This window comes from Magallana gigas, chromosome 6 (assembly GCF_963853765.1).
Source record: "Magallana gigas chromosome 6, xbMagGiga1.1, whole genome shotgun sequence".
NCBI classification, from domain to species: domain Eukaryota; kingdom Metazoa; phylum Mollusca; class Bivalvia; order Ostreida; family Ostreidae; genus Magallana; species Magallana gigas.
This window is the reverse complement of record NC_088858.1, coordinates 26,099,652-26,125,340: the sequence shown is the minus strand read 5'-3', so window position 1 is coordinate 26,125,340 and position 25,689 is coordinate 26,099,652. Positions and strand designations below refer to the sequence as shown.

Below are 25,689 nucleotides of genomic sequence, written 5' to 3'. Positions count from 1 at the left end.
AAGGTCTAAAAAAGAAATGCTTTTGAAAAATCGACAACAGACTCAAAAAAAAAGTTTATATACAATTGAACTTTGGCAGACAAGCGGTTTCTTATTTTTCTTTTAAAAAATGTGGAATCAGTAACTCCACTGAAAGTAATGTTATCTTCTGTGAATTGAGACCATTATCTTCTTTCTTAATTAAAGTGAATACAAAAATCCTTAAAACCAACAATCATATTGAACCCCTTAAACCTGCCTTATCTTTGGAGCTCATCATAATCATAAAAAAATTCTCTCTCTCTCTTTGAATTTTATCATTTTTTAACAAAAATACATTAGCCATATCACAATAGAAACATGGCTCAAGCCAAGTGCAATTTCTCTTTCTGACTATCTCTGAACCTAGGAAGGAACCCTAATCACTCAACAGCGGCAGAATCCCTGGGTGTCTGGACATGACATTTCTTGGCTACCACCACCTCTAATTATCCAATAATTTATCGCATCACATGCAGCCATTTGCATTGAAACTGCAGCCACCTGCTGACAATTGAGATTTATATAAATGCATGTTTTGCTTGATAATTCATTCCTTCGCCTTTCATCATGCTGTTAAAGAATTGGAAGCGCAAGTTCAAAAATTACAGGTATCGGATATAAGCCAAGCATTTTGTGCGGTGCGGCAGTTCATTTCAAATTAATCATGCAAAGTTTGTTTGTTAATACTTCTATTTTTCGAAAGAAAAAAAAAATCAGGGAAAAAATCCTCTAGATTCTAAATCTGAAAGCAGCAGGTGTCTGCTATTTTTACGGAATTTCAAACATTGTTACTTTAATTTGGTAAATGAATAGTTTTATGTTCAGACTCCAAGTTGCATTATGCAATCTGATATAAATCTCCTCAACTTTAATTAGTCCGCCATCATTAACATTCATCCTCTCAAATTCTCTGGCCAAGAACGTCTCTATTTTCTTTCAGTCTAAATCAAGATTTACATCTACTTCTGAAATGGGTTTAATTACCTGCTAATCAAAATCTGACTCAGATATTTTCTGCTGTAATAACATAAAAAAGACAAGAAAATCTCAAGCTGAACTTTGATCATTATTAAAATGATTTATTTACAAAAATATAGTGTTAATTTATGCACATATATTTGGTTTTTTAAAAACAAATGCATGTTATGATCTCATACACATTCTTGACTTGCAGTTGTGCATGGTTTTATAAATTAATCCTTTACATTGAACATCTGGTCCATAGTCAAAATACAAACTGAATCTGTCCCAAAATGATGGTGTTTGCAAAAAATAGCTAGGTTACAGCAATGGTTTAGTTTTTTTAAAATTTGTATAGTAGTATAGATGTTGATTTTCTAAAATTCAAATTCAATGTTCATTAAATGGCCATAATTGGTCCCACCCTAGGGTCTAAACCCCTAATTCAAGCACCATGAATTTCACAATTTTGGTAGAGGGTTTCATGGACATTTTAATCATGCAATTTAGTTTTTTCTCAAAATTTGTGAGAGTAGAGAAGAATTTTTTTTTAAAAGCTGGCCTTTTTTTTTTCATTTTAACCCTGCCCAAGAGGCCCTTTTGGTGGTAAGGTACTAAATTTCATATTCTAAATTCTTTTTATCCGAGAGATGCTTCAACCAAAACTGGTCACAACTGACTTAATAGTTTTTAAGGAGATTTTAAAAATGTAAAATTTTTAACTGACAATGCATAACGACCAGTGGCCATTGGTAACATGAATGACCCAGGTGACCAAAAAACTGTTCTTATTTATTTTCTAAAAATATACAAATAAACTAAAATACCAGCTGATTGAACTATGTATATCATAAAAAGGTCATATGAGGTCAAATCTTTGTATTGGCAAGGTCATTATCAAGGTCAACTTTTCCAACCTTTCAGCCTCTATATGTCTACTTTTCAGATCTCTGCATGTAGAAACAATAAATATGAAGTCTAAAAAGCTTTTATAGATCAGTTTACAAGATCTGTATGTGTTTCAATATATACGTCCATTAATGTAATGGAATGTCAACTTTTTTTATGGATTCTATGCATCAGAATTTCACTTTTAAAGCATTCTACTTCTTATATACAGTATCATCAGCTTCCAAAATTATTTCAAAAAACCGTAAATTGTAACCAACATCTAACAATGGAAAGTAGTTCACAAAGTCTGAAACCTATTTATTTTCATTAAGAGCAACATTTTATATAAAGAAGCAAGTGACACATTTAAACAAGCAATATAAATGACAGCAATGATGTACCAGCATCACACGAGTGGTTTTAATGTGACATCATTTGTCAAATCTTCTAAAAAGGAGTGGACTTTTCCTTTTGTATTTTCAGAAAGGAAGACAGATATCATATCCGAGAGCAAAGGTTATTATGTCAGAGATTTGTAACTTGAAGATTTCAGCCTGAAAATGTGCCAAGTAACTTGACAGAGCAATATATTACATCTTTGAAATGAAAATTGGACTGTCAAATGAAATATCTATCAGTAAAGTACAGAACCATTTTGCAAGGGGTGGATTTTACAAATTATTTTTTTCAAAGTATCCTTCATGTAACAATCCCTGTAACAATGAGATTGTTGGATTTCCAATAAATATACATGTTTTGTGAATCCCTAGCTTTTATAGCATGGAAATCATTATTATCCTTATATTTGATTTTTTGTGTGCGCCAGTGAACACTTATAATACAATGCAAATGAATTTCGACAGAACAATTGTTAAATCGAAAAAAAAAAAAAAAAATGGTTTTATATTTCTAAAATCAAAATCTATTGAATGAAACCCAGAGTCTGACATATGTTATAAAATTAAGTCCAAAATTTCACTGATTTTGTTGAAATCTATTTAGTGACCCGGCTGAGATTGTATTTAGAAGACCTGTACATTTTAAAAGATACAATACTTGCTTGTTTTAATAATTTAACACATTACAAATATTTCATTTTTTTCTTGCTGAGTATTCACTAAACAGGAAAAGGATTATAAAAATGACATTTCAAAAAAATTCTTTGAGTAACAAATCAGCTAGATTTTATACATGCATCTGAACTAAAAACAGAAATTTTTGTTAGCTAGATGTTAAAAACACCTGTTTATCATGAACTTACATCCAATATATATCCCAGAAACCCAGAATATACATGTACCGGTATATCAGAATAATTTCCTGTAACACATGTAAAAGTAGAGAAATTTTAATAAGATATGTGAAAATAACTGATATATTTCAAAAGGACTTTGGAAAGTCTGCGTAAATTCTGCTCATGTGAACTAAACTTGTCTGGATTAATTAACTTCCTTTTCCATGCTTCAACTGCATAATGAACCCAGGTATTAATTTCAGGAAACAACCAGAAACACTAGACATTTTCAAAGAATATGAGACACATCTCTGATAGCACTTTTGGCTCTTTTTTTGAAGAGCATCATCAAAAGCCTCCGAGATAGCTTTCTCCCCAGTAGACCAGGAGATGACTAATTGCATAATAGCTCGAGAGCTTCTTCAACACTTGTTTTGAAATGAAGATACCACTTAGGTGAATTCATCTAATTAATTAACCCTCTTTTCACTGATAAAGTCTAAGAATCTGGAAGAAGTATTTTTGGCACATATATATCTAATCGATTTGAAAATCCAGAGAGCTTCATTTTTTTTTAACCCTCCTGATAATGTACGTCAGAAAGATAGTTTGTTACTCAATTACAACAATGTAAGTATTTTTGGTGCCCGTCTGCCACACGATTTGGGTACTTTCCAAACAAAAAAAATGCTAGGAAAAACATTTTGCATCTTTTAGAATTTCTATACTATGTGAAGACTTTGAAAATTGACAAACAACAAAGTATGGAAAATCTCTCAGTGCAAAAATATGGTGATGGGAGTAGTAAAAAATGAACTCTTGCATTACGAATGAATATCAAAGAAACATTCTCTAACAGAATGGAAGGGATAGCCAAAGGGAAGGTTTAAAATCCTAAATGCATGCACCCATATAAACTAAAAAATTCTGAATCTTCATTTTCTTGTAATTAATCATATTCATAGGTTTGGGGATAACTATTTTGGTCGTTTATAAACAGGGCTGAATAGGATCAATTTGGGAGATTATAATATACCTATAAAACATTTTTTTGCCTGATGTCGCTGGAGAGACATGACAAACATTTTTGTCACACAAGCTTCTAGCTTGCTGCATGGTAATTGGAATATTTGGGCTTGTAAAATGTATATATTTTTGATGACAGCCGACATCCAGGCGAAAAACCATAATACATTGCATTCGAATGATCAAAAAAGAGGAGAATCAGGAATGTTGTACCCAAACACAAATGACATTTGTCCATTTCCAATGTGTCCAAATTGGGTGGACAGGAATATTTCTTGATAAGAGAGGGACCACAGTGTGATAGATGGTTCAGCAAAGTTGAGATAATAGCATCAATTTGTCAGCTCATCTATTTCTTCATGTCTCATTAGTCAGAGCTGAGAAAGTAAAATAACCAATCATGTTCGGTGGAAATCTTGACACCGCAGATAGTGTAAACAGATTGGGTGTCGTAGAGCCGGCCTGATTGCCACTTACCTCTGTGAAAAACTTGTCATCATCTGCATCTACTTACAGATTCGTTTCCCCCTAGAATGAATTTTGCTGCTTTGGTACTGGTTAATTAACTGTCGGAATTTACAGGAGCTGTTTTTGGTAGATTATCATCCAATTTTGAGATGACATTCACAGCAGCTTGGGTGCATGTCACTTGTCAGAAATGATTTTTAAAGTCATTTGTGAAAAAGAAAAAGAATGCTTGAAACTATAGAAATTTAAAGATTTAGATCACATCAAAAATATTCTTCAATTCATTTTCTCTTGACTACTGAAAGGTTTTTACTTGCCAGTGGACGTAAAAATCAAATTCCAAACAGACAAAACTTAAAATATCAAAAATTATATTGAACGTTTGATCGAAATATTTTTGTATGCAAAGAAATTTCTATGCCAAAATTATATGAAGATTATAAATTCTTCATTAACAAATTATTCATAAGCTTTAAGAAATGTCATTTTTTGCTGTTCAACCAAGTTTGCATCATTCACACTAAGTTTTAAATGGGATAATCTCATAAGTATCTTTCATACGAGCTGAATATATTCCTGCTTGATGACAATAAGGTGATCATATTACTAATGGTTTTAATCATTCAACTCCTGTGAGCTATTCAAATCTGCATTGCTTACAGTTGGAACAAAAGCTAGTACATTTGTAATTGAAAAATTACATCAACATGTTAATTATTTCATCTCGAGGAAAACCTTAAAGCTATCACATTGCGTAATCCCAATATTCTCTATTCATAAAGAAAACTTTGTATCCTAGAAAATTCACCTCGTAGTCACAGAAGAGAACATGCTGGCATCCAAGTATAGCAGCAAAGGTCCATTAATTAAAGTAGCATTTTAACTCAAAGTGACATTTCTTGATTACAAACATGAACTGTTTACCTATGAAGCAAAAATGGAATGGCAAAAAACCTACACTTACAACTGGCTGTTACATAATTTTCAATTTTGTTCAATTTCGCATTTGTTTGTATGTATATCAAGAGGCTAAAATACCTCTCAACATCTTACTGGTAGCTTTTATTTTCTAAAGTGCAATTTAAAATGAAACAAAAATTCTTCGCAGTGGTCTAGAACAATTTAGCTCCTTTTATTAGCACAATGATTTGAAAATTAATGTCAAGGACTGAATTCTGGACCCATTATCCCCAGGGATTCAGGGTATCAAGACCTGATCACTATGCTGGAATCAACTGGGTCAATACTTGAGCTGACGATGTTGAAAATGGAGCACTGCTCAATCTCAACAGACAGTAGAAGATTACATGTTCGTTAACCTACAAATCAGAGATATTCATTGACATAAAAATAAAAGCTGTTAGCAAAATGAAACATCCAACTTTCCATCAGTGAAGAAGATGGTATCATCATAAATATTGATGTAAAAATTGCAGATTACAGAAATAAATGTCAAGTTGTCTTTCATCTTTCATTACTTTTAATAAAAAACAGGTTTGATAATAAAATTATTTTCAATTATTTTTTAAGTATCCCATAATTGACTTTTTCCACATCAATGGATTCCTGTTTCTGAGTTATTTTTTTTTCTTAATGAAGGAACATTGGATGATTTTTTTTTAATCTTGGTACAGCATTACAATATCATGTAACATCATACCAATAGACAGGCCATAAATATATTTTTTATAATGAGTGAAATGATCAACAGATTCAGTTTTCATGGTGTATCAAATTGAAACTGTGGTGATAGATTTTAAATCCAAAATTACCAAAAGTTATCTATTAATGATGTGATAACTTATTTAAGATAGTGACCATCTCAAAGGGCCCTGCTTAAATAATTGACAATAGGATGAAAAGCATTTCAGAGAATTTTGCTTTGACATTGACCTATAACTTATAAATTTTCCAGCTGGCATACAACTTTTATTTCAATCTCATTACCCCTTACATACAGACATTTTTGTTCAACTGAGCAAGATTAAGCAAATAGGAAATAATCTATTGTCTAAAACTGATTATAAAAAGATCTGGTATGACCTTCACATTGACTTGCTTCAATTATATATATATAGTCACTGCATACCATTAACCCAAAAGCTGTGTTAATGTGAAATAGGAGCCAAACAGGGCCAAGTGGAGAGTATATATATGCTCTCAAAAAAAGAATATTGCAAGATCTAATATGACCTTGACACTTGACCTACAAACATCATTCAACGTCACTGTACACCCTTTGATCGTAGGTTGCAATTTTAGAAAAGGTGGGGGGGGGGGGGGTTAAAAAAATAAAGTTGACCCAATAAACAAACAAAAATGTAATAGGACCATTCCCATTTACCAGATTCATTTACATATTTCAAGACATATCTCTCCTGGCAGGAAAGAATGTTTAGAAGCAATTACTCACGTGTAATATTGAAGAAATGATGGGGAGGGAAAGAACTACTGTTGAAGAAGTAATTAAAATGCACTTATTTACAGAGAAGACAAAAATCTGACGACACAAAAAAACGTATGGCTGCATCAGTTTTAACTGAAATATGTAAAAACGCCCTTCATTCCAACCTCGAAGCATTCATACTGAACGACCCCCCTAGAGAATTTTCATTCACATGAATTGTATACATGAAACTGTTTTCCTGCACTTGGTATTGCATTGTTTGGTATGAAGCCAGATATAGAACAACAACACCAGTGTTGAAGGAGTTGGATTCTGCGACATGATATTTAGGGAAATGGCTTAAAGCATCAAACAACCAAAGGATGGGCCGCAAGCCATTCTAAATGAATGCTTCTGGAAGAAATCCTTCAATACGACCAAGATCTAGTATCAAAGAGAGCCCCTACAGACTCTTCTCATTTCTAACATTCATACCTCCTTGCTGTGACCACACACATATCTACAATTTACATATACTTTTCAAAGATACAAGTTTCCCTTTATTTACACTGTTTTTTAACTACCGGTACTTATCAATATTATTTTTCAATCTATGTTGAGTGGGTACAGGTACTTCATTTATCTTTTAATACGGGGAAATATTGCATTTTATATTTAGATACATTTAAGATTTCAGTCCAAAATTATAATATAGAGCACTGCAAAAACAATTTTTATTTTGAGATCTGCATGTTGTACCATATATTATTATTTAAAATTTCTGTGAATGTTTGATTAGCTGGTATGGTAATAAGCCATGTCCAATTCTCAGTAAAGTTGGATAACTCTTAATAAACCTAAAATATTCAGCCTTTATGTTGGAGAAGGACCCTCAAATTCACTGTGTTTTTATTACAACTCACTGGACAAAAGTAAATAAAGTAAAAAAAGTATCCTTTTAATTTTCAGATATAATTTCATATGCCGTATTAAAAGAAGAATAAACACTATCTAATAATCTTTAGTATGATGATAATCAATGGGATAAAGATTAAAGAACTTGAATACCACAAGACCAAAAGAGTTATTCTTCTTTAGATTCATACCTGTAAATGGCAAGGCAATCAAATATGCCCCTGTAATGTAGATATGGGTGAACCACATTATCCTCCAGGGAGTACACATGTTCTAGGGCTGGTAGGACAAGCTGAAGACTCTTCCAGTATCCCTCGATGTTTGGGGTAACCTCTAAAGGTTCCTCCAAGAGTTTCTGTTGTATGGCATAGTGCAGCTTGTGTCCTTTTTCAAAGTTTTCTGCAAAAAGAAGAATTTGTTATCTCAATACTATATACAGTGTACTAATACTAATATAGCATTTTGAACTTCAAAACATATTTTCAACTAAAGTACTGGTATATCATCTAACTATAGATTTTATGATATTTTAAACCAAGTTTTCCAGAGATATAACCTCTGGAATAAATTTAAAGAGATCTGCTATGACCTTCACCATTGACCTCAAAATGTGGTTCAAACTTAATGCACATCCTTTAGCCACAAGCAGTATGTAATATATATTACAGGTACCGGTATATGAAGTATGAGCCAGATAGGACAAAGGAAAGAGAATATTTTTAAAATGAAATGAATTATATTTTTTACAATGATTGGCAAACAAGTTCTACAACTTTTATCAATATCTCTCGTTGGCAAGGAGAGAATATTTGGTCCAGACACAGATTTTCAGAGGTCTGATAGGACCTTGGCTTTTTACCAAGAAACTTTGTTCAAGGCAACTACACATCTTTTACCAAAAGGCACCCTAGAGGTGAAGCATGAGCTAGATTGGACCAAGGGTAGATAAAATATGCAAGTCTTGGATGGACAAAGGAGTAAAGGGCACTAGCTGCTTCACCCTGAAACTTATGGGGGCCTCCTAGTGGCCTCCACACCCCCACCCCCTGCCTCTAAAAAAATCATTCTGCCTTATCAACAAGGTGATTTAGAGAACTTTAAAAGTATTAACACTTTTCTTTTCATATTAATTAACTTCAACAGACTGCATGGTATAATTAACCTTTCTGGTATTCTTCGAACCCTTGGACTCCCAATTCTTCCACCATCCTTAACTTCCACTGCTCAAGAATGAACTTCTGGTAGTCTGTCTGAGTTGCACTGATAATGCGAGTGACTGCCGGCAAGTTTCTTAAATTCATTTCCTGCACAAAGCTTGTGAACCTCTCTAGATACTCCTCCTGCTCTGGAACCAGAGGTTGTGAAAGTTTCACATTCTTTATAAAAGCAAGAGTTTCAGCTTCATCATCTGTTAAACTTCGCAAAGCCTGCATGACCTTTCTGGTCAAAAGTGGTTGATTTGCAACAGGTGCCTTCTTCCTTTGAATCACAACTGGTTCTGCGGTTTCAATTTCTAGTTCACTAGCAATATCAGAAGATGGAGCAGATTTTTTTTGTTCATTTCTATTCCTTTCACTCTCGTATTTTTTATCAGCAATGATTCCCGAGGATCCCTGTTGGGTCCTCTTTGTTGGACTAGACTTCGAACTCTTGGGGAGACTGTCATTAAGTTGGGAGTCATTATCTTTGGCATTTCTGATGATAGATGCTATAACATCTTGAACACTTTCTTGCTGACTGGAATAGTCATAATTCTGTATGAACAACAATTTGGATGAACTGCATTTAGAAAGACAACATAGCCTTCTCAATCCTAGGCCAAGGGTTAACATCTTTGAATTCTAGCTGCTAAACATCTTCAGTCTCTAGAAAAATAAAAATGTTATTAACATATACAAGAGGCCCATGGGCCACATCGCTCACCTGAGGAACAATAGGTATGATAAAATCAGCTCAATGGAGTCATAATACAAACTATCTGGACAATGTACAATAATTCATGTAAATCCTGTATAAATAAAATCCATTTTCCCCTGGATATTCTTATGTTTATAATCATTAGTCCCTTTTCTAACAGGATGATTTTATAGCCATATCATATGTTGAGTATTGCAGTTCTAAAAAAGATCCGTAACAATAGTTTATATATGGGATATAAACGTACATCAAACTCTGAACCTTCTCGTGAGGCCAAAGAATTGTCCTGGGGCCAAAGTCTTAACAATTATAAAGAATCATCTGGCTGATTAGTTTTTAAAGATTTGCCCTATATATTCCTTTGTTAAACTTTGACACCCCCCCCATTGTGGCCCCACCCTATCCCTGGGGATCATTATTTTCACAACTTTGAATCTACACTACCTGAGGATGCTTTCACACAAGTTTCAGCTTTCCTGGCTGATTAGTTTCTGAGAAGAAGATTTTTAAAGAATAACTCTGTTTATTCCTATGTAAAACATCGACCTCCCATTGTGGCCCAAACTTACCCCCAGGGGTCATGATTTTCACAAATTTGAATCAACACTACCTGAGGATGCTTCCACACAAGTGTCAGCTTTCCTGGCTGAATAGTTTCTGAGAAGAAGATTTTTAAAGATTTACTGTGGATTCCTATGTGAAACGTCGATCCCCCATTGTGGCCCCACCCTACCCCTGGGGGTCATGATTTTCACAAATTTGAATCTTCACTACCTAAGGATGCATCCACACAAGTGTCAGCTTTCCTGGCCGATTAGTTTCTGAGAAGAAGATTTTTAAAGATTTACTTTTTATATTCATATGTTAAACTTCGACCCTCCATTGTGGCCCCACCCTACCCCCAGGGGTCATGTTTTTCACATCTTTGAATCTACACTACCTGAGGATGCTTCCACACAAGTTTCAGCTTTCCTGGCCGATTAGTTTCTGAGAAGAAGATTTCTAAAGATTTAATCTATATATTCACTTGTTAAACTTCGACCCCCCCATTGTGGCCCCATCCTCAGGTGAGCTAAAAAGGTTAAGTTTACAATTCAATAAGTTGGTTTCTGGAAGAACAGATTTTGAAAATTTTCGTAATAAATATTGACAATTTTTTTTTACTTTTTTAATCTTTAGCTTTTAAGATCTGTGTACAAACATAGAATTGTGAGCTAATCTCTGTATCTTGCTTATAATTCGAAGCTTAACACTCAAATATGGTTAGTAAATAGAAATTGTAAACAATTAAATACAAGAAACATGCACTACATGTATAATGAATTATATATATACATGTATATACCTACATATTTCCGTAAGCGATATCAAACTCTATTTAAACTGAATAAACTAGAGAAAATGTCGAGCATCTCAACAAAACCTATTGCATTAATCTACCATTACGCAAACGATAATGCCGAATTACCGATAGAATGAATTGTATTTCAGTACCCCTACATCCGATTTTGCTTAATTTGTGCAGGTAAACAGTTAACGTAACTGTTTGATTTACCGAAGTCTCTGTTTGATTTGATACGTAAAAATCACGAAATACAGACGATAGTTTCCAGGTTACAAAGCATAAATAATGAAAACGAAACGAAAATCAGAACAAGCTAACACCAACGTCATGTGTGAAAACTGTCAACGCATTGAAATATTTAGCCTCAATTTACTTCACAAAATCGGCACCAATATATTTTTCATGTTTCAAAATTTCCCTTCATACGCGAACTGTTGCACAACAAGCAAATTCATCATAGTCAGATCGACCCTTTTTCGTATAATGTCATGGCTGCATTAAACAAAGAACCTCGTTTTAGAAGTATGGAATACGAGTCTTGGTAAAATGGGTATGCAAACCCGTGCCGTGGCAAAATAAATGCCGGGGCAGATCGGCAATCGTCAATTCCAAATACGCATTATTTTGCAGCAATATCTACAGTGAATACAAATATACTAGTCCATCAAATATCCTGAAATTTTAATGAGATTGGCAGATTAATAACTGCCAATCTTTTGTTTTGCCCAGGCCAAGTCTTGCCTACCCATTTTATCGGATGCCGAGCCCGATGCTATTAAACTGATTGAAACACGCCTTTCCTTTATTATTATTTTCGTAATAACTTAGATTTGAAACAAAATTACCCCTTAATTTTTGCAATTTATATTTTCCTTCCCATAAGGATAATTTATGCTAAACTACGTTGAATTTGCCTCGGTAGTTCTTGAGAAGAAGATTTTTAAAAATGCACCCCCCTTTTTCTACAGTTTCAAGGTTTTCTCCGCTTTGAATACAGATCGGACTTTTATTTTTGCAATTTATATTTGCCCTCCCATAAGGATGCTTTGTGCCAAATTTGGTTGAAATTGGATAAGCAGTTTTAGAGAAGAAGTTCAAAATGTTTACAGACGGACAGACAGACAGACGGACAGACGGACGGACAGACGGACGACGGACAAAATGTGATCAGAATAGCTCACTTGAGCTTTCAGCTCAGGTGAGCTAAAAATGTAATGTACTAACTTATACATAAAAGAGCAATTTTGTTTTTATTCTCAACATTCCGTTAATCTTCAATCATTTTTCAATTTTTTTTTCGTTTTTTTTTTTCGTTCAAATTCAGTGTCTAAGATTCATGACTATAGAAATAGCAAACCAGGATTTTTCAAACAGCATTACATTTCCCGATTTTATTATGTACTCCAATTTCTCATTATTCTATTCTGAAAATGAGTTGTTATATGGTATCTGTTTGGCTTTCTGAGACACAGTGAGTTAGCAGATAAATAGATCCTGTCTGATTATTGATATATTAATATTCTTTTCTTTTTCTACAATACTTCTGTCATCACTTAAATTGATACAAATATTTTTTCTAGTACTATTATATGCTTTAATTTTCAATGCCAAACTGAAAATTTTTCATTTAATTGCATGCACAATCAATTACTAATATCAATATACATGTAATTAATCTGTCTGTGAAATTAATGTTACTATCCATATTTAATAATAATATTGCTATATGGTTTAAATTCACTTGCACTTATTTTTGGGCATACTTCAAATTTGATCAAGATTTTAATCCACTTAAAGTGGATTAAAATAATTTAACAAAGCAAGGTTAGAAAGACCTTTAAAAAATTGGGTTACTTCAATCTAAATAAAAATCATCGAACATATTTTATCAAGCAAATAAAAGAATTAATTTATTTTTGTTGATATATATATTGCCATAAATGCAACAAAATAAAAGTATAGAATGAATCTTATCAAAACCCTGAACCTTTCATAAATGTTTGATGCATTATCGACTCCAATAACTTACATGATAGAAAGAATAAAAAAAACCTTATCATAAACATTGCAAATGAATCAATCGATCAAACCATTCAGGACTTTAAATCTCTCATGAATGTATTGCAAGCAGATAACATTCAAAAATTAAATATAAGTGATTGTTTCAACAGAAAAACTGTGTTGATTTGTTTTTAATGCATTTTTACGCTGTTCTTTATCTTTTTTTTTACATTTATAATTTAATAACAACATTTCCTCTATTTACAATGAATGCATGGTAAATGTATACTGGTGTATAAGTTATCACCGTTGTGACAAAAAACAGTGATATATTTTATCATAGATTAGTTTGACATATGAATGCATATTATTGATTGCATATTTAAAGCTATGTCATAAAATATTGTTTGAATAGGAACAAAACATGAAATGTAAACATATTATAACTTTTAAGTTTTTATGTAATTAGTGCGTGTTGAACACGTGACAATCTGTACACATGGATTGACATTGAAAAGGCATACGTATAAAAGGCAAAGTATATGAAAGTAATTTGTATATAAAGCTAACTGTAAGTAAACATACTTTATTTGTTCGGGCTTTGCTGCTGTCATCCAGTTGACATTTTCCCACCAAATTTTTCCATCTCAAGTAGAACCAACAAATGTTTAGTTCCGTATATCATTCAAAACCTCAAAAACATCTTCATTTTCAATAAAATACCTGAAATATCATCAAATAAATAATCATAAATCAAAATATTTTGTTAAATTTATCTATAAGATTTCATGTGTAGAATACCAACAAAAGTCATTTGTACGAAAATAAGCTTTCTCTAAAAATTTCAAAATGGCGTCCAAAAGTAAGACCATGAAAAAAGCAGTATCAAAAGAAGATTTGAAGCGTCTCATGAAAGAAAAACAGGCGTCTAAAGACAACAAAACTAAAGTGACACACCCCCTTGCTAAGTATGTGCAATGCTTTATAATAATTACAATGATAATTGCAACTATTGGTAAAATAGTTACACCGGTGCATGGATTGTGCTTGTTGATGTTTACAACACGTGTTATATGATATATATATATATATATGCTTTGGTTCTGAGCTCTTTTAACTTAAATGAGTTGAATATTTGCATGTTTTTTATTCAGACCAAAGGCGTGCTATAAATGATTTTAATAAATACAGACACTTGAAATGCTTACGTCACTCCAAATAAATATTTAGATTAATAGTACTGTAGTAGGAAAATAGGAATGAGCATATAAATACATTGAAAACATATGGCTGGACCGGGAAATCGAAACTCTGCCACTCTAGTCGGTAGCTCTCCTACTGAGCTATCCAGGACAATGTACCCACAGTCCATGTAGCCCCAACCACTTCATTCCTCCCCCCTCAAAAAATCTTCGACCCCATGGGTGCTCCCCAGCTAATTTTGTGTATGACAATCGATATCTATTTATATAGGTCTACCCTCTATACTATAAAATCAACATTTATAGTATAGAGGGCAGACATATAAATAGACATTGTTTGTCATTTACAAAATTAGCTGGGAAGCGCCTATGGACCAGACTTTTTTATCTAGATTGCCTGACCTAAGAAGGCCATGGCATCATCTGTGGTAGGAAAGGAATGAGCATATAAATACAGCAAAACTCGAATATAACGAATTCGGATATAGCGAATTTACGGCTATAACGAATTATTATTCATGTCCCGGCAAATTTCTTATATAAACCTTTAGAAAATTGATGTATATAACGAACACGGCTATAACGAATTTACGGCTATAACGAAGTAATTCTAAGACCCCCGCTGGCAAAATTTTAACGTATTTTATCATTTTAATAACAAATTTTTTCCATTTCAAATTTCATTTGAAGAAACATGCAATTTTAAGATGCATATATAAAATACTCAAATTCAAGTAGTATACGGAATTTTTTTAAAAATTGAAATGAAATGGTAATATTGACATTTTTTGTATATGACGGTAATACTAATTTTATAACTTACGATAGTTTAGAAAAATGTTAGCCGGATAAACCCTTAATTATTTTATAACGAATTCGCTATAATATTTTTTACGAATTCGTTATAAACGTTTAGCGATATGGCTATAACGAAGTTTTTTCTATGGTCCCTTGAAATTCGTTATAAACGAGTTTTGCTGTTTATTGAAAACATATGGCTGCTGCTGGACTGGGAATCAGTTCAGGAGATCTACTACTGAGCTATCCAGGCCAATATCCATGGTCCAACTAGTAGAATAGAAACAGAATGTTTTGAAAACTTCAGGGTTTTTACTTCATTGCTTATGCAAGAAACTTTAAAGCCCCAAAAGACAATGTATTTCTTTTATGACACTCTATTTATGATTTGAACTCTTCCCTGGTTTTTTTTTATAGATCAGCTTGCAGCTTAAACCTGATATAGAAATATAGATAAATATTGAAGTACAATTCATATCGCCTATTCTAACATTTAACACTTTTTCAATAGATACAACACCCTTGATCAATTAGTATGCGTTCTTTGCAACACAGTCATCAAATCGAACATTCTTTGGAATGCTCATATACAGGGGAGACAACACAAAGAAGTAGGTCTCTTCATATCTTTTATTTCTATAATCATCTCGAATTTATTTCCAATCGTAATGCTTCATTGAACAGATTTCCCAGTCATTCTGTCAGTAAAACAAGCAAAAGACACTAGTGTATATTTCATCATTAAAAATAAAAACCCTTTAATTTTGTGATTGCAGTCTTTGTCTCTCAGATAGGCTCTAACATTTGATATCTTTCAAACTGACTCATTCATTGATTTTTTTAAAATAAGAAATTAGCAATAAAATCACAACCTGGACCTGCTAAACCACCTGATCCTGGCATCAAAAGAAAATCTGAATTTCTTGAACCCGCAATTCCACAGAAAAAGCAAAAAGGTGACTTTTATACTGTTACAAAAGTGCATGTACACAAAGAGGTGTAGTCAAGATTTTAGTTATATATCTCTAAGTACTTTATTTTAAAGCACTTTTCACCAAAACTGAATGGTCCAAAGACCAAGGTTGAGGCAGGTCAGTTAAAATAAAAAGTCATGAAGTTATGGCTTGTATAATTTTTTTTCAATCAAACACCTCAAATGAATTTGTATTTTAATTTGTTTTAAATTATGCATATAACCATTTATTGAAACTTTAATATTCAAGTCCAACCATCTTTTAAAATTAGTTACTGTATTTTACTACCATAATAAGTTAATATATATTTTCCTTGCATTTTATAGAAAATGGAAATTCCTCAAAGAAATCAAATAGGTAAGACGAAGGATAATTTCACCAAAAGATATCACAAAATATTCAATTTTAATTAGATTTTACTGTTTAATCTCAAAAGCAGATGACAGAGTAATATATTCTGAGGCATCTCTTTAAAAATCATCAGATTTACCTCACATTATTAACCTGTTGAATATGTACCATGTTTACAGCCTTCCTTCTGACTTCTTTGACAATAAACCCAAGTCGTCTGGTGGACAACAGAACAGTCTAGGTCTGAGTTCATATTCCTCAGATGAGGAGGAGGAGGATGAAGATGAGGGGAAGGGAAGGGAGGTAACTCCAACATCTGCAGCCTCATCACTGAAGTCAGTCCAGTTGTCACATCCAGCTTTACCAGCAGGTCTGTATCTCAGTCAAATAAGTTAAAACTGTAATACATTCTACAGTTGAACTTCGATATCTCAAACACTGATATGTTGAATACATTTGATATGTCGAAGTGATTTGTAAGTCCCAACCACTTAATTTTACCCTTGATATGTTGAATACTCAGATATCTTGAAGTTTTTAAACAGTCCCATCTGGATTGAGATAACAGAGCTCAACTGTACATCGTTCATTGTATACATTCATATTTACACTACATGGCCGACCTACATTAAAATTCTTTATAAAATCCCACACACACCAAAAAAACAACAACTCTGAATTTTGGTATCATTCGCTTCCTGTCCTCTAGAAAAACATTTGCAACTTCTCAGGCCTTTCCTACAGAGTTCAGAAAAAACCCATTATCTTCTGAGCTCTGCTGAAATGCATAATAAGTTGCGATTGAATAAGAATATAATGTAAAGTTATCTCCCTTTTCCAGATATATTTGTAGGTATTAAACACATTTCAATGCTTAGCAATAAAATATATAGTTTTTAACTATTTGTAATATTATGATCATGTATGTTGTAAAACATGATTTAATCTTGTAGATTTCTTTGACCCTGGAGTGAAAAAAGAAGAAATTAAAGAAGAGAAACCTAAAACCATGGCTGACATTTTACCGGAAGGATTCTTTGACAATCCTAAGGCTGATGCTAAGGTTTGAATGTGTTTAAGTATAAGTTTACTAATATAATGATAACAATATCATGGGTGAGTAATTTTTGGAGGGTTGTTGAATCAAAGATGCTATATTACTCTAAAATATGAAAATTCATAAATAAATATAGTTATTTTAAGTGAATATTATTTATGTATTTTTATTTAATAAATTTGCTTGGGGTCTAGTTAGTTTTAAATAGTCAGCAGTTCAATTGGATACTGTTTGCAACTATTTTCTTCACACATTAATCAATCTGTAAAAAAAAATTACATTGTATGTGACTTCTGAAAATTGAATGCTGTTGATTTCTTATTTTTTGTGAGTACTTAATCCGCGATGTAACCATTTTGCATCTAATGGCAAGAATATGAAATCGCAAACACCAGATTTTTATCATAGTTTTTGCCATCTGCCAGAAAAGTTAAAACGAGATTTTAAAATCCGTGAGATGTCTCTTGCAATTTTAAGCGGATATTAATTCCTCGCGTTTAATTAGGAATTTACAGTACTTTTTCTGAATAAGTAATGATTTGAATTCAAAGTCACAGAATAAGAAATAAACAAGCATTCTATTCTAGTGTGCAATAGTTACATACACATATTTATTTTCACTGATTTCTTCTTACAGGTGCGACAAGTAGAATACAAGGATAAGTTGGATGAAGAATGGGAAATGTTTCAGAGAGCAATTAAAGAGGAGAATCATGTGAGTTACCGTAGTCACATTTAGCTTCCATTTAAATGCAGTGAACAGCCATACAGCAGAATTTAAATTGCTCTAATCTCTACATTTCAAACTTTAGGAAATCAAGATGTTGAAATATATGCATGCATGTCAATAGTTAGACTTCATTTTCTCATGTATTGGTACCTACTTGCCCATGTGATGTTTCAAAGTTTGATTTCATAAGTAAATTATAACAACCTTTACGTTCATCAGGTTTCTGAAGCCATTATGGAGGAAGAAGATGAAATTGTTAATGTGGAGAGAAATATTGATGAAATTGATGACCAAATGTAAGTTGATGTTTACCTGTTTAGCTAATACCAATACTTTTATTATAAATATTAGTAATATTTGTGGAGAACAGTTATGAAAAAGGTGAGAGCTTTTCATTTGAACTTTCTGTTTTTCTTTCAAACTTTTTAGAAATCGTTGGAAGGAAATCAATGATCTAGAAATAAAAAAGGAAGAAATAATGCAGAAGAAAACCTCTGAGGACATTGTTAAAGAACAGAGTGATGATGAAGATGTGGAAGATGAAGATTTAGAGGATTTCATGGACTGGCGATCAAAAACTCTAAAATGAATATCTTATTGCTTATGGAAGAGTTTTGAAAAATCATAGGAAAAATACTTAATAAACATGCTAGGGTTTTTTTTACCAGAAAGGGAAAATTTGAATTTTCCTTTAAAATTCAAAGAGAAATGCTCGAGTTTTGGTGTACTCAGCAAGTTTTACATATCCGGCTATTCTGTTCAAGCGCTGTTCTTGTGCATCTTTGTACCTGAAAAAGAAAATAGAAAGCCACTTTATGACTTTCTCTAAACTAGTACACATGGTAGTAATTGTCTCTGCCATTTAGTGCCAAGGGAGGCAACTTGTTGACATTCGGATTCAGTGTGCTTGTAAAGAAAGTGCTGCATTGAATGTGTATGAATGAATTATAATAGAGAACTTTGTTGACATAATGATTCATTGTGCTAGTAAACAAAGACTTTAGTGCTGAATTGAATGTGTATGAATGATTTACATCTGTATGTGTAGAATGTATATGAAAGGGTCTGAGAGGGTGAGAAATAATTGTTATCATTGTTCACTTTTGGATATAATATTAACAAATAAACTATGGAAAACTCAGCTGGTTTTCAGCTTATTCAAATGAAGAGATATTGCCCAAGGCAGAAAATGTCTATGTAATTAAGGTGGCTCACTACACCGTGAAATATTTTCTCAAATCAGCAGAAAATTACTTGATTATGATAGATATCATAATTAGGGCCCCGCAAGGATTTGCGGGTGCCCTATAGTAATCACTCTGTCCGTCCGTCCTTCTGTCCGTCCGTCTGTCTGTCACTCTTCCGTCCACAAATTTCCTGTTTTTTTCTAATAACTTTTTTTATGGTTGCCCAATCAAGTTCAAATTTGGTATGGTAGTTCAGTAGGCAGAAATACATATTTTGATGCTAAGTTTGGTTCTCTATGTCTTCTGGTTTGGAGCTGGGGTGGTGGGGTAGATTCCTAACTATGCATAAGAATGAATGGGCAAAGAGAGATAACTACTGAGAGTGAATTGGGAAAGAGAGATAACTGCTGAGAATGTTACCATTGTATACATGGAAGGCTGTGCAATATTTGTCCTTTGGGATTAATTAACCTTCCACAGGAAGAAAATCCTAAGCTTTATCTTTATCTGTCACATTGAGATTAATTACTGCACTGCCTGTGTCTGCAAATGAACTTTGTTTTGAAGTTAAGGTCAATTTTGAATGATGTGTAGTATTGTGTACATTCTTTCAAATATGGATTAAAATATAATATTCATATTTTATTTTTGTTAAAATACTGACACAATGATTTATGATAATTTTATTGAATTCTAAAATCAAGATATATATTAAAATATCCTTTTTCACTATCTTATTTTTTAATTATTTATTTCATTTTTTTTGCCTTAATGCTGTTAATTTTAACAGGTAATCAGATAATAACCCCATTCTGTCATTTCTGGAAAAAAAAATCTTTTATCTTTTATCCAACTTGTGTGATTTATCCCCTCACTAAGGCTCAAGAAAAAAGCACTTTAATTGTTGGATGAAAATCATATCCAACTACAAATCACAAGATCCTATATATTCCAGTTCTTTACATCTTCTGCCAGGCATTTATTTTTCATCATAGTGAATATAAAGATGATGGAATTCAAAGTTTTTTTCACTTCTCTATATTAATTGTCATAGCGGGGCCCTTCCTGACTGGTCAGTTTTCTAGTGGATAGGAAGTATTCAAGTCTAATAGGCAAAAAAATGTGCAATTTTGGATAAAATTTTTTACATTTTCAAAAATATGATTCAGTTAACATGAACAAAAGCTCCAAGCGGATTCGAACTCATGATCTGCGGTTCAGAAACCCAATACTTTAAACACTGAGCTACGACGATATACAAATGAATCAAACGATATAAACAGTTTAACAAAACATTTAAATCGCCATCTTGTGATGTAGTCTTTAAAAGTATAATTCTAGGTGTAGTGAGGTGCCTTAATTGTAAAGAAAGTGAATTAACAATGGAAAACAGTATATGTAGCTAAATATATTTTAAAAACAGGATGCTTTCTTTGGTATTCGAGACTAGTACCTGTATAGAGGTAGCAAACATTGCAGGAAAAATACAATATCTGTGTTGGTAGGTGATGTAAACTCATTCTGCAATGAATCATTTTAAAGCAGGTTTTCCAAAGGAAATTGATATTTCATATAGGGTACCCCTATTATACATGCAGATAACTTCTACAGTTTTCATGACAGGAAGTTTTTCTTTCGCATATCAATTGTACATATATCAGAAGTGTGCATATTGCTAGGATTTTGATTTCTGATAATTTATGGAAAAAATTTTGACAAAAAGTATTGTATATAGAGTAACATATTTCTCTGGATAGGTAGTGCACATCATTTCAGGGTTGACAAATAGATTATGGATACTAGTCACACAAAAGAAAACTCGGTTTGCTGTCACATTGACCGCTTTTCTCTTGTTCAGTTATTCTTATAAAGGGAGTTGAAAAACAGAAATTGTCATTACTGTTCATCTGTTCATCTGCACCTTGCATCAAATGAACTTTCAGTTATTCCTTTAAGTGTTAAATTTACAACTACTCTTTTAAAGTCTGATATCAACCAGTGCCGTCTATGGAGTTTGTGCCCTCTTCAGTGTATCCCCACACAATATCTTCACAAATTTTACCTCAAAAGTAAATGAAAAGACATCATTAATTGATGTAAACATTTTTATTACATGTATATTTTTAAAAATAGATTAAAGTTGTTTTTTTTTTAATTTAAATATTTTATTGTCCCGGACAACTTAAACATTTATTTGATGTCAGGGTTGGGAGGCCCTGAAGTCATCAAATTTACAATATCATTGTGAAAAAAGCTGGACATAGGACATTTTTTGCATATACACACACATTCATCCAGTGTTTATGGTTGTGTACACAGAGTAACTATATATACTAAGATTGTTCAAATTTAAAAATAAGAAAAAAAGAAAGCGGAAGTTGGAAAAAATAGAGTATCCCAAGTGTAAATTAAAACAGAGGACACTTATTGAAGGGAAGAGAAAATATCCCATCGTTTATAAAAATTGTCTTCATTGTTATTTTTTTTATACATATAAAGTTCTAAATTTCTATAATACAGTATTTCTCTTTTTAAGCCTTCGAAAGACGGTAACATTTTGTTATTTCTTTTCTTATAAATATGGCGTTTTACTAAGATGCATGATCAAAAGATTGATTATATTTTTGTGCTTTGACAGTTTACCAAACAAAATATCAACAATATTGGCATCAATCATCATATTAGTTTGATCATTAATCCACTCAAAAAAAGAATTCCATAGTTCTTCAACATAAGTACACTCCCAGAATATATGGGACAAGTTTTCAGGATAAAGGTCACAAAAAGAGCATAAATCAGATTGCACAATTCCAATTCTTTTCAAAAATACATTTGTAGTTAAAATTCTGTGAACAATTCTGTATTGAAACCATTGAATTTGTACATCTGTGGATATCTTAAAAATTGCACGGTTATGTAATTTCCACCAAAATCTGTCTACATCAAGGTTAAGTTCATTTTCCCATTTAGTTTCATATTTTGGTTTTTCCCAGGATGTAGCTGTGATTATATCATATATCTCTTTTGAACCCTTTATGTTTTTGAGAATTGGCTTTAAGAAAACTGGATAATATGGATTGTTGAACATAATTGTATTTACATCGTAGGGCAGTTTTAACATTTTAATATTGTTGACAATACCATAATAGGTTGTAAATGGAATCAGTACATCAAATTTATCACAAAAATCTTCATATTGCAGTATTTGACCATTAGTACTAAAAAAATCATATACATACAGAACACCTTTTTGAGCCAAGCATTCATAAAAAAAAAAATTGTTGTTAATTTTAAAATTTTCATTATACCAGATTGGCTGAACAACAGATTCAGACACTTCGGTTTCAACAATTTTCCTAAATTTAAATAGAGCATCAAATACATCTCTCCAAAACAAGTTTGTACAGCAACTTGACAAAACTTTTGTAAACATATTTCCATACAAAAAAATGTTTTCAATTTTTGGCAACGTACTGAGTAATAGTGATTTCCAAGAGGAAGTATAATTTAGAAATCTACGAATCCATGTGATCTTTAAGCTTGTACATAAATTGTTTAGATCTATCATTCTAAGTCCACCATCTTCATAGTTTTGTGTGATACATTTTTTTGCCACTCTTGGAGGTTTATTATTCCATATAAAATTGAAAAAAAGTTGTTCTAACTCCTTCATATAACAAGACGGAGGATTTGGAAGAGCAATAATTAAGTGGATAATTTTTGGCAAAATAATAGATTTTATTACAGTTATTTTTCCAGCTGGGCTTAACAGACGTTTCGACCAAGAAGCAACAAGTTTTTTCATTTCACATAGTTTAGGTAAAAAATTCAATTCATGCATGGCTATAGGGTTTAGGTCTATGCAGTAGGTTATACCAAGAACTGTAAACGGCTCCTGGGACCATCTTATATTAACCTCTGGGAGTATATTTTGCTTGCAATTTGATAGTGAACCTATTTTAACACATAATGTTTTATCATAATTGGGTTTTAAACCTGAGTATTTTGCAAACTGATCAATAAGAGATAAGGCATTTTTTAATGATTTTTTTGAACCATCTAATAGTAAAACAGTATCATCTGCGTATTGTAGTAGTTTATATTCCTTCCCTGTTATAACTATACCTTTAATATTGAGATTATTTCGGATCAATATACCCATTATTTCGGCACATAGAATAAACAAGTATGGTGAAATTGGATCACCCTGCCTACATCCCCTTCCAATCTCAAAAAAGTCAGAAAAAAACCCATTTTGAATAACACAAAGACTTGCTTTTGAAAATAATATTTTGACCCATTTTATAAAGATTTCCCCAAAATGAAAAAAATGAAGTACTTTAAACATAAAACTCCATGAAACTGAATCAAAAGCTTTTTCAAAATCTATAAGAAGGACAAGTCCTGGGACCTTATTCTCGTTGCAATAATGAATAACATCATATAGGAGTCTTGAGTTTTCACCAATGTATCTCCCTTTCAAAAAACCTTTTTGATTTTCATGTATAAGAGAAGAAAGGAGAGGTTTCATTCTATTAGCTAGAACAGCAGATAAAATTTTATATGTTGTATTTAGTAGTGAAATTGGTCGCCAATTTGTTAATTGTTCTCTTGGTTTATTTCCTTTTGGAATAATAGAAATAATTCCTCGGGTTTGACTTATTGATAAATATCCTTTCTTAAAACTACATTGATAGGATTTTAATATATATTTATTCAGGTCTATCCAGAAGAATTTAAAAAATTCCGTCGTGAAACCATCAGTTCCAGGGGTTTTATCATTTTTCATGTTCTTAAGAGAACACAATATTTCAGATAAGGTAATGTTATTATCAAGGAGTTGTTGTTCCATTTCATTAACTTTTGGTATATGTATTTTATATTGTGTGAAAAGGTCATTAAGATCTATGTCTTCTATTTGATCATCATAGTTTTTGTATAGAACTTGATAGAACTTTTTAATTTCAGTCAAGATTTCATTTTGCTCAACAATACATTTTCCTTTACTATTGATTAATTTTGTAACATTTTTATTTACATAATTTCTTTTTTCAAGGGCACAAAAGTATTTTGTTGGCTTTTCACCATTCTCAATCCATTTACAATGAGTACGTAGTAAAAGTCCATCCAATTCATATTTTCTAATCTTTTCTAATTCATCTTGAAAATCAGAAAGGGCTTGGGCGTAGGAAATTAGGTGATATGTATTAAATAGATCCTGTGTAAATTTAATTTGTCTTTCAAGGAGCTCCTTTTGTTTTTTCCGTTCCTTAGACTTTTTACTAGCATAATAAATAGTTATTTGTCTTATCTTCATTAATAAAATCTCTAAAAATAGGTCATCATCAATACATGTAGATATCTCGGTTTCCACTGGTTTACCTTGTTCCCTATATTCTAATTCAGTTTCTGCTATTGTATCTTTAACTTTCTGGACATAGGTGGGGTCTCTTAATAAAGAATTATTGAATCTCCAAAAACCTTTACCTTTTGTAAAATTGTTAAATTTTAATTGTAATTCAATAATAGAGTGATCTGTCCTATAACCGGGTAATATTGATACGCTATGTAAAAGTGACATTAACTCTTCAGATATTAAAAAGAAATCTAGTCTAGCTTGTTTGATAGGTGTTTTTTTACTCCAGGTATATATTCTTGCATCAGGATTATTTATTCTCCATGGGTCCACCAAGTTAAATTTTTCTTGTAGCTTAATGACTTCTAATTTATTTTTTAAATTATTTTCTTTAACATAATTATGACAGTCTAGGTTGAAGTTTTGAACCAGGTTCCAATCTCCACACATAATTATAAAATTGTCACTGAATTCTTCAATAATGTTAGAGAGTTCTCTAAAAAAATCTGGAGAAAAATAGATTAAAGTTGATATATTCAGTAAGCTTTAAAATGCATTCAGAAGTTTCTTAAATGTTGACGAAATGCATAAGTTCAGCAGTCACATACTTGATAACAAACATGTGTACATGGTGTTCATAAGGGCTAAGAAGGTAGCAGTCATTGTGGAAAAAATATGGATTGTGTTTTTATTTACCTTCAAAACCAAATAACATGCATACCAACATGAATCATTATACTTTCATGTTAAATACTGAAATCTGATTGGTTTAGATACAGTTTGTAATACGTTCTATTACCCTCAGCGTTAGCAACACACTTGACAACGGGTAACACAACGAATTGTTAAATGCGCGTAAATTATGCGCGT

The 25,689-nt window shown here is 32.1% G+C and overlaps 2 protein-coding genes across 2 annotated transcripts in view; one reads left to right on the top strand and one right to left on the bottom strand.

Annotated features, from left to right (window-relative positions):
• Nucleotides 1–13,887, bottom strand: part of LOC105346772 (uncharacterized) — a 31,245-nt gene extending 17,358 nt beyond the window's left edge. The window contains exons 1-3 of the mRNA XM_011455481.4: nt 13,750–13,887; nt 9,064–9,766; nt 8,093–8,300 (exon numbers count right to left, since the gene is read on the bottom strand). Coding sequence (XP_011453783.3) covers nt 8,093–8,300; nt 9,064–9,733 — 878 coding nt within the window. The 5' untranslated portion in view covers nt 9,734–9,766; nt 13,750–13,887. The remainder of the gene's footprint in view (nt 1–8,092; nt 8,301–9,063; nt 9,767–13,749) is intronic.
• Nucleotides 13,888–13,974: 87 nt separating this feature from the next.
• LOC105346771 (zinc finger protein 830) lies at nt 13,975–19,417 on the top strand. Its single transcript, XM_011455479.4, has 9 exons — nt 13,975–14,132; nt 15,676–15,775; nt 16,015–16,120; nt 16,465–16,495; nt 16,669–16,859; nt 17,443–17,552; nt 18,184–18,261; nt 18,496–18,572; nt 18,706–19,417. Exons 1-9 carry the CDS (start codon nt 14,014–14,016, stop codon nt 18,863–18,865), a joined length of 972 nt encoding a protein of 323 aa, XP_011453781.3. The 5' UTR covers nt 13,975–14,013; the 3' UTR covers nt 18,866–19,417.
• The last annotated feature ends 6,272 nt before the right edge of the window (nt 19,418–25,689 follow it).